The sequence below is a fragment of the Lytechinus variegatus genome, chromosome 15, assembly GCF_018143015.1.
Source record: "Lytechinus variegatus isolate NC3 chromosome 15, Lvar_3.0, whole genome shotgun sequence".
Lineage (NCBI taxonomy): Eukaryota > Metazoa > Echinodermata > Echinoidea > Temnopleuroida > Toxopneustidae > Lytechinus > Lytechinus variegatus.
The window spans coordinates 20054065-20068951 of record NC_054754.1 but is presented as its reverse complement, the minus strand read 5'-3'; the positions used below and the strand labels follow the sequence as shown (position 1 = coordinate 20068951).

The following is a 14887-nucleotide window of genomic DNA, read 5'->3' as shown; positions in this document are numbered from 1 at the left end:
GTAAGTGTTAGATTTTCAAGTGGATGTCAGACATCACACCTTTGTTTTATCCTTATGCAATCAACAGGAACACCATATTACCATCATGATTATAGTCATGAAAATAATAACTACCATCAGCAGCATCATAATAAGTATGCAGATTATGATTATAATTATACGATAATAATGATTATAATAACGATACTTATAACTTTACCGTAATGCTGACAATAATTTCGATTATCATAATTTTATCTTAATAATAATAAATAATGAGAATAGATATAAAAATGATGATAATGATAATAATGATTAAAAAATTAAATGTTGCTATGATGATGATAGCAATGCCAGTCCCTGATAAAAAACACAATTAGATTAATGCATTTTTTCTCTATCTATTGCAGGATGACGAGACAGACATACCAACTATCGGTGTTATTCGTCTGATATCAAGGGGTGGAACAAGGACCTCTTTCGGAGGAGATGATTCAAGCAGTGGAATCAGCGTCGGAGATTCCACGCCTCAAGTCAGCCGACAACCCTCCTCTTCTAGACGCCCTGGCTCTATTTATCAATATGCCCAAGATATTCTAGACGAGGATGAACGATTCTACAGTACAGTCACAGAACAACAACCACGGCAAAGCTATAGCGACATACCTTCCATAGGGGTTATCAAACTTGTCTCAGACCAGAGCCGCCCTCAGCCATTGGAGAGACGTATGAGTTGGGCTGGTGAGGATTTCGAAAGTGTTGATACCTCTCGCAGGCTAGGTAGGTCTGGCATACGTAGATCTTTTGATGAAAGAGAAACCTTTACTTCATCATCATCCGCACAGAGGAGACGTCGAAGTCCGTCACCTGACAAAGAGAGAGGGAACTTCCCAACAATTGGAGTCATAAAGTTAGTTCGTCCGGATTCTGTTCAACAACCACTATGGAATGAGCTGAATCGATATGTTAAACCATCTGGCCGGTCATCCCTTATTAGGCACGAGTCATGGGACGAAACGGATATTCAGGAAACGCAGAGAACTCGATCTACAAAGAGGCCACAAATGATTGATAGCTACACTGAACCAGCTATCACATGGCCACAGTTGATCCACACCGTCAGGGATCTTGTTGATGAAGAGCAGAAGCTGTCGTCGAAATCATCAGGCAAGAAGGCACCTGTCCTTGGAGTATTTAAATTAAAATCAACGAAAGAAAAGGAACCCAGAGTCTCTGCAGTTTCTCAAGGTACAAATCCAGACCAACCTTGGCACCACCTTGTATCTCAGTTGGAAGAAGAAATAGAATCATCAGTAATACGAAAGACACACCAAATGAAAGATAGATCTGAACCAAGAACTGTCAGCATCGTGAAACTACAAGCCCCTAATCAGCCATTACCGGACACGAGATCCACGGGAACCAATCCAGACATTCCATGGAACCAAGTCATGAGGATGATACAGAGTGAAACAGAAGAAATGATTGAGAGGAAACAGTCGCTAAGACAGAAAAGACCCAGTAATCTCGGATCAATTCAACTGAAATCCAAACCCAGGCCGCCAATGTTTGATTCTGCTACTCAGCCAGAACTTACATGGATGCAAGTGGTCAAAATCATCAAAGAGGAAACTGAAGTAATGACCAAGAAACAAACGCCACCTCCCGTTGCCAAAAATGACAAAGGAATACAACCTGAAATGAACTGGCCTGAAATTATTCAACTAGTTCAACAAGAGGTAATAAAACAGGTAAAGGAAACTGAGATAACAAAACGGAGTGAACAAAAACACGACAAGATTCCTCTGGCTGTCGTCAAGCTCATTGGTGGCGAAGATAAACCCAAAGCAGGACAAGATCAATCAACAGAACCAGAGCTTACATGGGGCCAAATGGTGAGGATGGTACAGACTGAAGTTGAAGATATCATTCAAAAGAAGATCAAAAAGGAACCCAAAAGAAAGGAAACTGGTGACGCAAGTACAGAACCTGAATTGACATGGCCTTTATTGGTTAGGATAGTCCAAGAGGAAGTAGAAAACATGGTCAAGAAGAAGAATACTAAAAGTACATCTGAAAAAGGCACAAAACCTGAAAAGGACTGGAGTACAGTTGTTGGTACTATTCAGGAGACAGCTATTGAGGAGTTTAAAAGAACGTCCCAAAAGAAGAAGCCAAAGGAAGAAAAGCCGCCAATGATTGGCGTCTTTAAGATCAAGGCAGAGCAACAATCTCAAGTCACATCTATTCCTCGTCCAAGGACGATTGACCAAGGGACACAACCTGGAACATCATGGGATCGCCTACTAAGTAGAATTGAGGAAAACGCCATAATGTCCGTCAAGAGAACGTCTACCAAGCAGAAGCCAAAACCAGCCGAACCTACTTCAATCGGAATTATCAAGTTGAAGGCACCTGATATCAGCCAGAAAACAGAGACATCTACTCAATCTTTGGACATTGACGTATCTGACAGCTTTACCCAGCCTGAGCGATCATGGCGAGATCTCTTGAGAGGACTGAAGATGGAACTTGAGAGTGAGTATATCAAGACCATTCGCGAATTAGAAGCCCACATTGCATCACATGAAGACCAACCCGATTATGCACCAGCCGTTCAATCACTCGGAGTATTGACCTTGAAGGCACCAAGAGAACAAAAGGCAAGATTAAGAGATAGCTTCACCCAGTACCACACTCCTGTCATTAAGGAAAAGTACACACAGTCTGACAAATCTTGGACAGAACTCATGATGAAAATTGAAGAAGAGACAGAACGCAAGCTAACTCGACGCGTGAAAATCCCAAAGGTTTCGGAAAAAGAGTCACAAACAAAAGATGAGATTCCTGCTCTATTCCTTGATCCAATTGCACCTTCTGTCGTTTCTTATGAAGAAGCCGCCCCTGAAATTGACCAAACAGATTCTTATGTACAAGTGGGGCCTAAAATGGCTGATAGTACATCTTCACCGACAGCTGTAAGAAGGAACAACACTCAAAGTATGGTTAAACCAAGTGTGGCAGATATGTCAACAGGGATTTCAACAAGAACTAGTGACTCTAATGTACAGGTAACAGAAACAAAGGACTTAAAAGACATTGTGGCTCAGACAGATCTCCAGATTTCGGAATCACATACTCAAACGGATGCACTTCCAGAAATCGTCCCGGAACCGGTAGTCATTGTTGAAGCTCCAATTGTTCAAACGGCTTTCCAAGAGCCCAAGCCCGCCACAAAAGATGCATCGACATTAACAAAAGATGTACCAAAAGTCAAAGACCAATCTTCAGAAGTTACACCCGACTATGAAGAAAAGGAAGTCCCTGCATGGAAGATATCTGTTCAGAATTTTACCACCCAATTCGATACACCACTACCTAAATCAACCACATCAGGTCAACAAACCTCGGTGTCAGTCCTTGAAAAAGGAACTGCCACCTTGGAAAAGACCCCTGGTTTTGCCGGAGTTCAAGTTTCACCAGTATATGAAACACACAGCACCTCTGTCGAAATGAAAATCTTGTCATCGAGACCGGTTCAAGTCACTATGGAGAAAGAAAACAGGAATTCAGCATCAAATACAGACCGAATTCAAACTGAAGATGTGTCGGTTGAGGCAAAACTTGATAGTGTTGATACTCAAGATGAGGGTGCTTCTACTAATCGAATTGATATGAAAGACTCTACTTTACAGATCACAGCCGAAACAACAACGGCTGGATCTCAGGTCACTTCAAGGGTGGCATCAACATCTTCATCTGCACCCAGACCATCTACGGCAACAAAAGAAATTCAAATTTCCTCCAAATTGGTAGAAAAAGACACATTAACGGATGAGGTAAAGAAGAAGGACGCTGGTGTAACAGTTGACTTATCATCCAAAAAAGAGGTGGTAAATTTCTATTTGGAACAGCTGAAGAAGAAACCAAAGGTCAATGCAAAATCATCTCAGTGTGACCTTCTTGTTGCTCCAAAAACGAAGGATATGGCAAGTGAAATAAAACCAAAGGTACGAAATCAACAGCAACAGATAAATCCAAAAGGAGATAATGATGGTTCCCAGTACGACCAAGTGAAAGTGACCAGCAGCAGTACTCAATTGTCCCTAGTCAAGCCTGTATTGCAAGATTTCTCGACACAATCGATTCCATCCATGAAATCTACTGGCGCACTAGCAACGACTGAAGCTCGTGACAAAATGTGCGAAGCAGACATACCACAGGAAAGAGAAGAGATAGTCCAACCTGAGATAGTACAGCCTGTTCTGATGGCCCCGACTTTCCTTCAGCCTGAGACAACCAATGCTTCTATGAACACGGATAGTTTACCAATATCCTCTACTATCGGTTCACAAATTAAACCTGAAATATCATCCCAGGCTTCAATAGCTTTTCCAGACATGGAGAGCACATCGACATCGACAGCACGTGTAGATATTGCAACAGAGAAGGTCCAAGCTTGCGCAACGGTTAAGGAGCTTGCCACAAATACAGCTCAAATAGAACTCAAGAGTACTTCTAGTTCGGCTGACATAAAAATTGTTCCTTCAACTTCTTCAATCGGTGGACAGGTTGATATAAAAAACCCGGTTGCAGATCAAGAGAGTCAAGTTCCCAAGACCGAGATAAGGACATTGGGAAGTAACACTGAGCAACCAGCCTCTACAAAGCAATCTGCTTCACAAATCCAGCCATTTGGTGTTGATAGTTCGATGAATACTGAGCAAGCAAGAATAGATGTGACAGCGGTCAACACGGTTTCACCAGATTTTAGAATCACCGAGGTGAATACATCCCCTGCACCAGAGAGGAGGAACACCTCTTCTCAGTTTTCGCTTCAGAGTACTACATCTGCAGTAATGGCTATCCCTACCTTATCTGATGACACTACGCAATATGAGAGTTCTACTGTTGCATCTGCGATGAATACCGATAAGATCAAACAGACTGACCAACAATCACATGTCAACTTTCAGTCTCCTGTTCAAACCGAGAAGATTGTAATGCAAGAGGTGCCAGCAGTCCAGTTCTCCACTCCTGTGTTTTCTCCACCGCTCACGGACACCGAATCTCAAGCTACACCGGACCTGAGGAATTCTGAAAGTAATACCAGACTTATTGAACTTGCAGATTCTACATCCCAAATCCAACCAGCCATGAGTACCACAATGTCTGAAGCTCACCCAGAGACAGAACATGTTGCTATTGGAGTGTTCGTAGGTGGAAAAGACTTTGCACAGCAAGCTAAGATAGAGGATCAACCAACATTAACCAGTGACTGTGGCTCAAACACAATTCCTACCGATGTAAATGATGGATCTAGTAATACTTCACCCCTACCTACTAGAGCAAATAGTGGATCTCAGATATCTGCAGCAACATCTATCGCAAATATTTTGGTTAAGCCAGATGTTGATGTGGGCTCTACAATCACAACTTACAATACGAAAGATGGTTCAAGCAATACTTCTCCCCTCCCAAAGTTAGCAGATAGTGGATCACAAATTTTCATTGACACAGCAACTGCAACAATGACAGCTAAGCCACCAGTTGCTGAAGGAACATCTATTACGCAAATCAGCGTCACGTCTAATGAAACGCAGTATGAAAGTTATGTCACCAACAGTTCATCAAATACAAACATAGTGTTGAACGTGGACAAATCCTCGCTGGTAAATATACCCGAGGAAATAAAAACAGAAAAGATTATCATGCAACAAGCTCCTCCTGTAGAGTTTTCCCCTCCGGTTTTCTCTCCACAAATTACCGAAACTGCAGCTCAGATTACACCAGAGCAAAAAGAGTCAGGCTGCAACACAATCTCAGTCAGCATAAAAGACACACCAGCACAGGTCACACCAGAAATGGCTTCAATCATGACAACAGTGCAACCAAGTACATCAGATATGGCGTCCCATGCGAGTGCAAGGATCTCGGACTTCACTCAGCAGGCCAGAATCACACCTGAGGCCTTAGATGCCACTGTGCAAATCAAGCCCAATATGACAACCACGATGTCAACAGTGCAGCCCACGACATCAGAGAAGGCGGCCCATGTGTCTTCTCAGAGTTCAGACTTCACTCAGCAAGCTAAAATTCAACCCGTAATTGCAAATGCCAGTGCTAACACCATTGTCAAAGAAATTAAAGATGGAGCTAGTAACACTTCACCGCTTCCTGTGAGGGCACATTGCTTTGTTAACACTGAAACTGTAGAACATCAAGACCAATCGTCCATGGTGAATATTCCTACGGAGATAAAGACAGAAAAAATCATCAAGGAAGTAGTTCCACCAGTTCAGTTCTCGGCTCCAGTTTTATCACCGCCCAGTACTGATTCTGAATCGCAGATTTCACCAGATCAGGTTGACTCAAGCACAAACACTAAGCTCCCAGTTGCTCAGAAAGATTCAAGTAGCAATACCTCGGCTGTCATCCTCAAAGATGCACCAGTACAGATAAAGCCGAATATGACATCAACAATGTCAACGGTTCAGCCGGTTAAATCCGACATGGCAGCACATGCGATCGCACAAAATACAGACTTCACTCAGCAAGCTAAAATCCAAGCTCAAATCGCAGATGCTGCTGCCAATACCGATGCTAAAGTTATAAAAGATGGAGCTAGCAACACGTCACCGCTTCCGGTGAGGGCACATTGCTTTGTTAACACTGACGCTGTAGAACACCAAGACCAATCTTCCATGGTGAATATTCCTACGGAGATAAAGACAGAAAAAATCATCAAGGAAGTAGTTCCACCAGTTCAGTTCTCGGCTCCAGTTTTATCACCGCCCAGTACCGATTCTGAATCGCAGATTTCACCAGATCAGGTTGACTCAAGCACAAACACTAAGCTCCCGGTTGCTCAGAAAGATTCAAGTAGCAATACCTTGGCTGTCAGCCTCAAAGATGCACCAGTACAGATAAAGCCGAATATGACATCAACAATGTCAACGGTTCAACCGGTTACATCCGACATGGCAGCACATGCGATCGCACAAAATACAGACTTTACTCAGCAAGCTAAAATCCAAGCTCAAATCGCAGATGCTGCTGCCAATACCGATGCTAAAGTTATAAAAGATGGAGCTAGCAACACGTCACCGCTTCCGGTGAGGGCACATTGCTTTGTTAACACTGACGCTGTAGAACACCAAGACCAATCTTCCATGGTGAATATTCCTACGGAGATAAAGACAGAAAAAATCATCAAGGAAGTAGTTCCACCAGTTCAGTTCTCGGCTCCAGTTATATCACCGCCCAGCACCGATTCTGAATCGCAGATTTCACCAGATCAGGTTGACTCAAGCACAAACACTAAGCTCCCGGTTGCTCAGAAAGATTCAAGTAGCAATACCTGGGCTGTCAGCCTCAAAGATGCACCAGTACAGATAAAGCCAAATATGACATCAACAATGTCAACGGTTCAACCGGTTACATCCGACATGGCAGCACATGCGATCGCACAAAATACAGACTTTACTCAGCAAGCTAAAATCCAAGCTCAAATCGCAGATGCTGCTGCCAATACCGATGCTAAAGTTATAAAAGATGGAGCTAGCAACACGTCACCGCTTCCGATGAGGGCACATTGCTTTGTTAACACTGACGCTGTAGAACACCAAGACCAATCTTCCATGGTGAATATTCCAACGGAGGTAAAGACAGAAAAAATCATCAAGGAAGTGGTTCCACCAGTTCAGTTCTCGGCTCCAGTTTTATCACCGCCCAGTACCGATTCTGAATCGCAGATTTCACCAGATCAGATGGACTCAAGCACAAACACTAAGATCCCGGTTGCTCAGAAAGATTCAAGTAGCAATACCTTGGCTGTCAGCCTCAAAGATGCACCAGTACAGATAAAGCCAAATATGACATCAACAATGTCAACGGTTCAACCGGTTACATCCGACATGGCAGCGCATGCGATCGCACAAAATACAGACTTTACTCAGCAAGCTAAAATCCAAGCTCAAATCGCAGATGCTGCTGCCAATACCGATGCTAAAGTTATAAAAGATGGAGCTAGCAACACGTCACCGCTTCCGGTGAGGGCACATTGCTTTGTTAACACTGACGCTGTAGAACACCAAGACCAATCGTCCATGGTGAATATTCCTACGGAGGTAAAGACAGAAAAAATCATCAAGGAAGTGCTTCCACCAGTTCAGTTCTCGGCTCCAGTTTTATCACCGCCCAGTGCTGATTCTGAATCGCAGATTTCACCAGATCAGATGGACTCAAGCACGAACACTAAGATCCCGGTTGCTCAGAAAGATTCAAGTAGCAATACCTTGGCTGTCAGCCTCAAAGATGCACCAGTACAGATAAAGCCAAATATGACATCAACAATGTCAACGGTTCAACCGGTTACATCCGACATGGCAGCACATGCAATTGCACAAAATACAGACTTTACTCAACAAGCTAAAATCCAAGCTAAAATCGCAGATGCTGCTGCTAATACTGATGCTAAAGATATAAGAGATGGATCCAGCAACACCTCACCACTTCCTGTAAGAGCAAACATTGGTTCTCAAATTCAGGCCGAAACCTCGACAACGTCTATGATGGCAAGACCAGTGATTGCCGATGATTCTTCTAACACCAAAATCATTATGCATCAAGATCAAGCTTCCTTCGCAAGTATTCCAATGGAGATAAAGACTGAACAGGTTATCAAACAAGAAGTTCCCCCAGTCCAATTTTCAGCTCCTGTGTTCTCTCCTTCCATAACTGATTCTGAAGCTCAAATATCTCCAGATCAGATGGACTCGAGCACGAACACGAAATTACCATTAGCTCAGAGAGACTCTAGTAGCAACACAGTGACGGACGTAAAGGATGGAGCAAGTAATACATCTCCTCTTCCGGTAAGGGCAAACATTGCTTCGCAAATCAAGGCTGACACGTCAATTGCGTCGATGATGGCTAGACCAATGGTGACAGAGGGTTCTGTTAATACCAGTGTCCTGAAACAACAAAACCAATCGAGTAATACCTCACCACTACCCGTGAGGACTCATTGTTTCGTTAACACTGATGTTGTGGGGCAACAAGATCAGGGTTTCATGGTGAATATCAAACCAGAAACAGCATCAATAATGTCATCTGTCCGCCCTATAATGATGGATGCTGCAGCCCTCACCATCGCCCGCTTTGAAGATTTTACACAACAAGCTCGAATCAAAGCTGACATTAAAGACGCAAGTGGAAACACAGATGTTACGGACGTAAAAGACTACGCTAGTAACACTTCCCCGCTTCCAGTCAGGGCGAATACTGCTTCGCAAATCAAGGCTGACACATCGATTGCGTCTATGTCTGCCAGGCCACTTGTCACAGAAGATTACACTGCAACATTTCACATTACAAAATCCACTAGTGAAACGCAATATGAGAGTACTTCAGTCAGTAGTTCTATGAACACAGTTTTAGTGAAACAACATGACCAGGCTTCTCTGATTAATATTCCCATGGAAATACAGACAGAACAAGTTATCAAGCAAGAAGTTCCTGCTGTACAGTTTTCAGCTCCAACTATGTCTCCTCCAGTTTCAGAAACTGGATCCCAGGTTGCACCCGACCAAATGGAGTCTAGTACCAACACAAAGCTCGCTACTGTCAAAAAAGATTCGGGTGTAAACACATCAGTCAGAGTCAAAGATACACCATCACAGATCAAGCCAGATCTGACCTCAACTATGTCAACAGTGCAGCCTACAACATCTGACATGGCAGCCCATGCAGTTGCACAGGCTGAAGATTTCACCCAGCAAGCTAAGATAGAGGAACCATCTCCCGAAATTGCTGATGCAACTGCACAGGCCTCACCAATTATGACTTCTACAATGTCAACAGTCCGACCAAGAACATCGGATACGGCCAGTCACGCAATTGCCCTGGGTTCAGATTTTAGTCAACAAGCTAAGATCCAAGCAGAAATTGCAGATGCTTCTGCCAATACCAATAAAATATACGTAAAAGACGGTACTAGTAATACTTCACCACGTCCAGTGAGGGCGCATATTGGTTCTCAAATCCAGGCTGACGTATCCTTTGATTTTGCCCAACAAGCCAAGGTCCAAGCAGAAATTTCAGATGCAATCGTCAATACTGATGTCACCAATGTAACAGAGGAAGCCAGTAATACCTCTCCTCTTCCAACGAGGGCAGCTGTTGGATCTCAGATCACCGCTAAAACTACGGCCTCGTCTGTCTCAGTCAGACAGACCGTTGCCGAAAGTTCAACAATGACATCTTTCAAAAATTCAACGAGAGAGACACAATATGAAAGTAAAGCTATCCACAGTGGGATGAACACGGCTATTACAGAACGAAAAGAGCAGTCTTCATTTGTTAATATGCCTGTTGCTGTGAAGACGGAGGAGATCATACGCCAGCAGGTACCATCTGTACAATTTGCTCCAGCAGTGTTCCCTCCTCAGCTTACGGACATTGCAGCGCAGATAAAACCCGATCAGAGTGAATCAAGTACCAATACGCAGTCTAAGAAATTCAGAGACACTACATCTCAGGTGATATCAACCACCCAAACAAAAGATTCTATGGCACAGGTTGTGGTCGATCAAAGTACGTCAAGTAGTAATACAAATATAATTGAGCAAGCCGACTCTAACGTACAAGTAAAACCGTCAGTCATATCAACAATGTCCACTATACGTCCCACCACAGGGACAGTATCGATTTCAGCAACAGTCGATGGCAGAGACTTTACCCACCAGGCTTTGATTAAACAATTTACACCTGAATTATCAGATGCTGGATCAAACACCGACAGGGTCGCTCTGAAACATGAAGAAAGTAACACGAAATCAGTTATTCTTACTGATGGGATAAGCAATACATCTCCCCTTCCACAGAGGGCGTCAACTGGTTCTCAAGTTGGTGTTGAAGCGTCGACCTCATCGATGATGGCCAAACCTGATCTGAAGTCCTCGAAGACTTCCCCTATTCTCGTAAGAAAGCAGGACCAAGCAACACATGTCAATATTCCTGTACCTGTATCTGTTACAGAGGAGATAACGCGGCAAGAGGCTGTACCAGTAGAATTTGCTCCTGTATTTAAGCCAGAATTTACAAACTCAGAGGCTCAGATTCAACCAGTACAGACCGATTCAAGCACAAATACTAAACAAGTTGAAGTACGAGATTCAACATCTCTTACCGAAAAGACAGCCGTACAACAGTCCACCACCCAGATAACTCTTCTACAGGCAAATTCTAGTAGCAATACTACAATTGTTCATGTTAAAAATGCTGCTGCTCAGATTGAAGGTCCCAAGACAAGAGACCTATCTTCTCAGGTGAAGCCAGGTAGTTCCTCAGCAATATCAATGGCAACTGTTTCACAACAAGATGTTACCGTTCAGATGGCGGAAAATGTTCCTGTTATCAGAGACACTGGTTCCAATACTGCACATGTTCATTTAGTAGATGATTCGAGCAATACTTCACCTCTCCCAACTAGAGCCAACAGTGCTGCACAGATATCAACAATGACCTCTAATTCCACCATGATGGCCAAGCCGTCAATGGCAGTGGGTTGTACTTCTCCAATACTCCAGAAGAAGCGTGATCGATCATCCCAAGCTAATTTACCAACTGTCACGACTGAAGAGATTATCAAAGTGGAACAGCCCACTGTTGAGTATGCCCCGATTATTCTCATGCCAGAGATTGCCGAAATTGGAGCTCAAGTTGAACCAAATCAGATGGAATCGAGTACCAATACAACGAAGGTTGATTTGAAGAATACTTCATCGCAGATGAAGGAAACGGAAGTCAAGGAATCAAACACTCAGATCTATAAATCAGTGTCACACACAAGCAGTAATACATTGAATGTTAGTGTCACAGATACCATGACTCAACTTGAAAGACTAGAAATGCGAAACGTGATGGCACAATCTTCGCCAACTACTGCATCAACCGTTGCATCCATAAAACCGGAAACTGAGGATGCTAGTACTATTTCAGAGGTAGAAAGTAAAGACTTTACCAACCTGGCAGTAATTGAAGAACCTTTGCCTGACAATATGGATACAAGTTCAAATACAGATAGTGTGCCTGTGAAGGACGGGATGAGCAATACGTCACCTTTGCCCAAACGTGCGAATATTGGCTCGCAAATTTCACTTACTACTGCGTCAACCATATCATCAGTAAAACCAGAAACTGAGGATGCTAATACTCTTTCAGAGGTAGACAGCAAAGACTTCACTAACCAGGCCGAAATTGAAGAACCTTTGCCTGACAATATGGATACAAGTTCAAATACAGATAATGTGCCTGTTAAGGACGGGATGAGCAATACATCACCCTTGCCCAAACGTGCGAATATTGGCTCGCAAATTTCGCTTAGTACTGCGTCAACCATATCATCTGTGAAACCAGAAACTGAGGATGCTAGTACTATTTCAGAGGTAAAAAGCAAAGACTTCACTAACCAGGCCGTAATTGAAGAACCTTTGCCTGACAGTATGGATACGAGTTCAAATACAGATAGTGTGCCTGTAAAGGACGGGGTGAGCAATACATCACCCTTGCCAAAACGTGCGAATATTGGCTCTCAGATCTCCGCTTCTACGCAAGATGATACAACCTCGCCGATTCTTATGAGGAAGTCCGATCAGGCTTCACATGCAAATATACCTGACGTCAAGCACGAGGTAGTGATTAAGCAGGAGGCGATTCCAGTAGAATTGGCACCCGTCTTTAAACTTGAGCTTGAAGATTCAGCATCACAGATCGAGCCTGATCAAATGGACTCGAGTTCTAATACGAAGACTCTTCTGATCAGAGATTCTTCATCACAATCTGACAAGTTGAACACAGATGATTCTGCCGCACAAGTTCGTCCTCTCACAGAAGCCTCATATTCGTCGACAGCTGTGAAAAGATTCGATTTCACCCAACAAGCTGAGATTGAGCTAAAAGCACCAAGCTCTACGGAAACGGGAATCAACACTGATACAAAGAGAACGTCCAGTTTTAAAGTTCAGGTGAAACCAATGTCCACAGCAGTGTCTGCAACTGCAAAGCCTACGTTAGGTGACAGCTTTAGTAACACCGATCGTGTAGATACTGTGACACAACCAACTCAAACAATGCATGAACCAAATACAAAAGAGCTGGAAGTCCAAAATTCGCCAAATACAGTGGAACACAGTGCAGGCACTGTTCATTCTCAATTTTCGAGCTCACTAACTCATTATGACATCACTTCGACCAATATTGCTTCACAAATGAGGATTCAGACGGCGAATATTTCATTGACAGCACAGACACCAACACAGGAATCGAAGACGGATCCTATAATCTTGAAAAAAGCAAATCAGAAAACCCAATGTGAGCTCATTTCTTCCGAGATTTCAATGAATACCGAGTTTATCCAAAAGAAAGATCAATCGAGCCAAGCTGATATTCCTTCACCTATAACTGAAGATGTAGTCAAGGAAGATGCACCTGAGGTTGAACTACCCGCTGTCGTATTCCAAGTTGAAATGTATGATGTCGAAACACAGACAACCTCTACTTTTACAGAAAGTGGTACAAATACAGCTGTAGTAAAAATTAGTGATACCACTCTACAGGTGTCACCTATTACTACAAATACAAGCAGTAATACCGCTTCTAAGAAGATCTCCGTAACTGCCGTAAATACCATGTCGCCTCCAGAAACGATTGAAACAGCATCACAGATGGCGGTACGAACTGCATCAGCTGCAATGATGGCAAAACCAGTTATTCGTCATGCGAACACGACTACATCCACCAGGTACTTTAAATCACAGCTTATTCAGCAAGACAGATCATTCACTGATGCTTCGGTCAATACCGAATCAGCCAAGAAAACAGAGAAAGCATGTGAAGCAAATATGCTTACACCTGAGGAAGTTCGACCAGAATACCAAGATGCCCAGGCTCAAATAGCTCCTGTAATATATGAAAAGTGTTCTAATACATTAGTGAAGAACTTGACGAATAGCCAATCACAGTTTTTGGTGCCCCAGTCTTCTACATTAACAAACACACCTAAACGACCGAGTACCGCGGAAAGTACAGCCCAAATACAGCCAGAAACTGATTCAACATCAGCTCACGCCTTCGCTGAAATGGGGGAAGCATCAATGTTTGCAGGTGTCGTCGCACAAGACTTTACACAACAAACTATTCTGGACGAAATTGGAACAACGGCAACAAATACTCAGCCTGATCCAGAGACCATTGAAGCAACAGCTCAAGTGAATCCTAACGTCACTTCAGTGTCATCATTGGCTCAACCAGTTATAACGTCTGAGACGAGCATTACGAAAGAGACACTTTTGTATTCATACCAGTCTCAAACAAAGGAAGTGAAAGACAGAAGCAAAACAGTTGTTAAGATGATCAACACAGGGGCACAGACAAATCCAGTAACCATTATTGATTTTGTTCCAGTGACCGTAGACTCGACCGTGCAATACGAGACAAAATATTACTATTCTGGGATGCAAGCAAGAGTACCATCCCTCCAACAAGGCAGTCATGCTGTAGTAGAAAGCTTCTCAGAATCTTCAACGACGGTTCCACGTGAAACTCAAGATTCATCAAACGACCCAATTCTTAAAAAAGCGATGGATGAACCTTCTCAAGTTTTCCCCACTGAGTCCAGGAATGTTAATACTCAACACGAGACAAAGACTGATACACAATTCCTTCAAACGCAAATTGAGCAACTGGAAAAAATAACGTTCGCTTCAGTTGCTAAGGAAATGAGTGTGCAGGAATCTCAGTTTGTAACAGAGACTCAAGCTTCTTGCTTCCAATCTTCACCAGATATTTTAGATGCTACCACGTCAATAGATGTTACAGATAAGGATGAGACACAACAAGCATCCCC

General features: G+C 43.2%; 1 protein-coding gene across 1 annotated transcript in view; it reads left to right on the top strand.

Annotated features, from left to right (window-relative positions):
- The window catches only part of LOC121429195, a 71224-nt gene that overhangs the window by 28414 nt on the left and 27923 nt on the right, over positions 1 to 14887 (top strand). The window contains exon 4 of the mRNA XM_041626142.1: positions 390 to 14887. This exon is cut by the window's right edge and continues 24609 nt beyond it. Coding sequence (XP_041482076.1) covers positions 390 to 14887 — 14498 coding nt within the window. The remainder of the gene's footprint in view (positions 1 to 389) is intronic.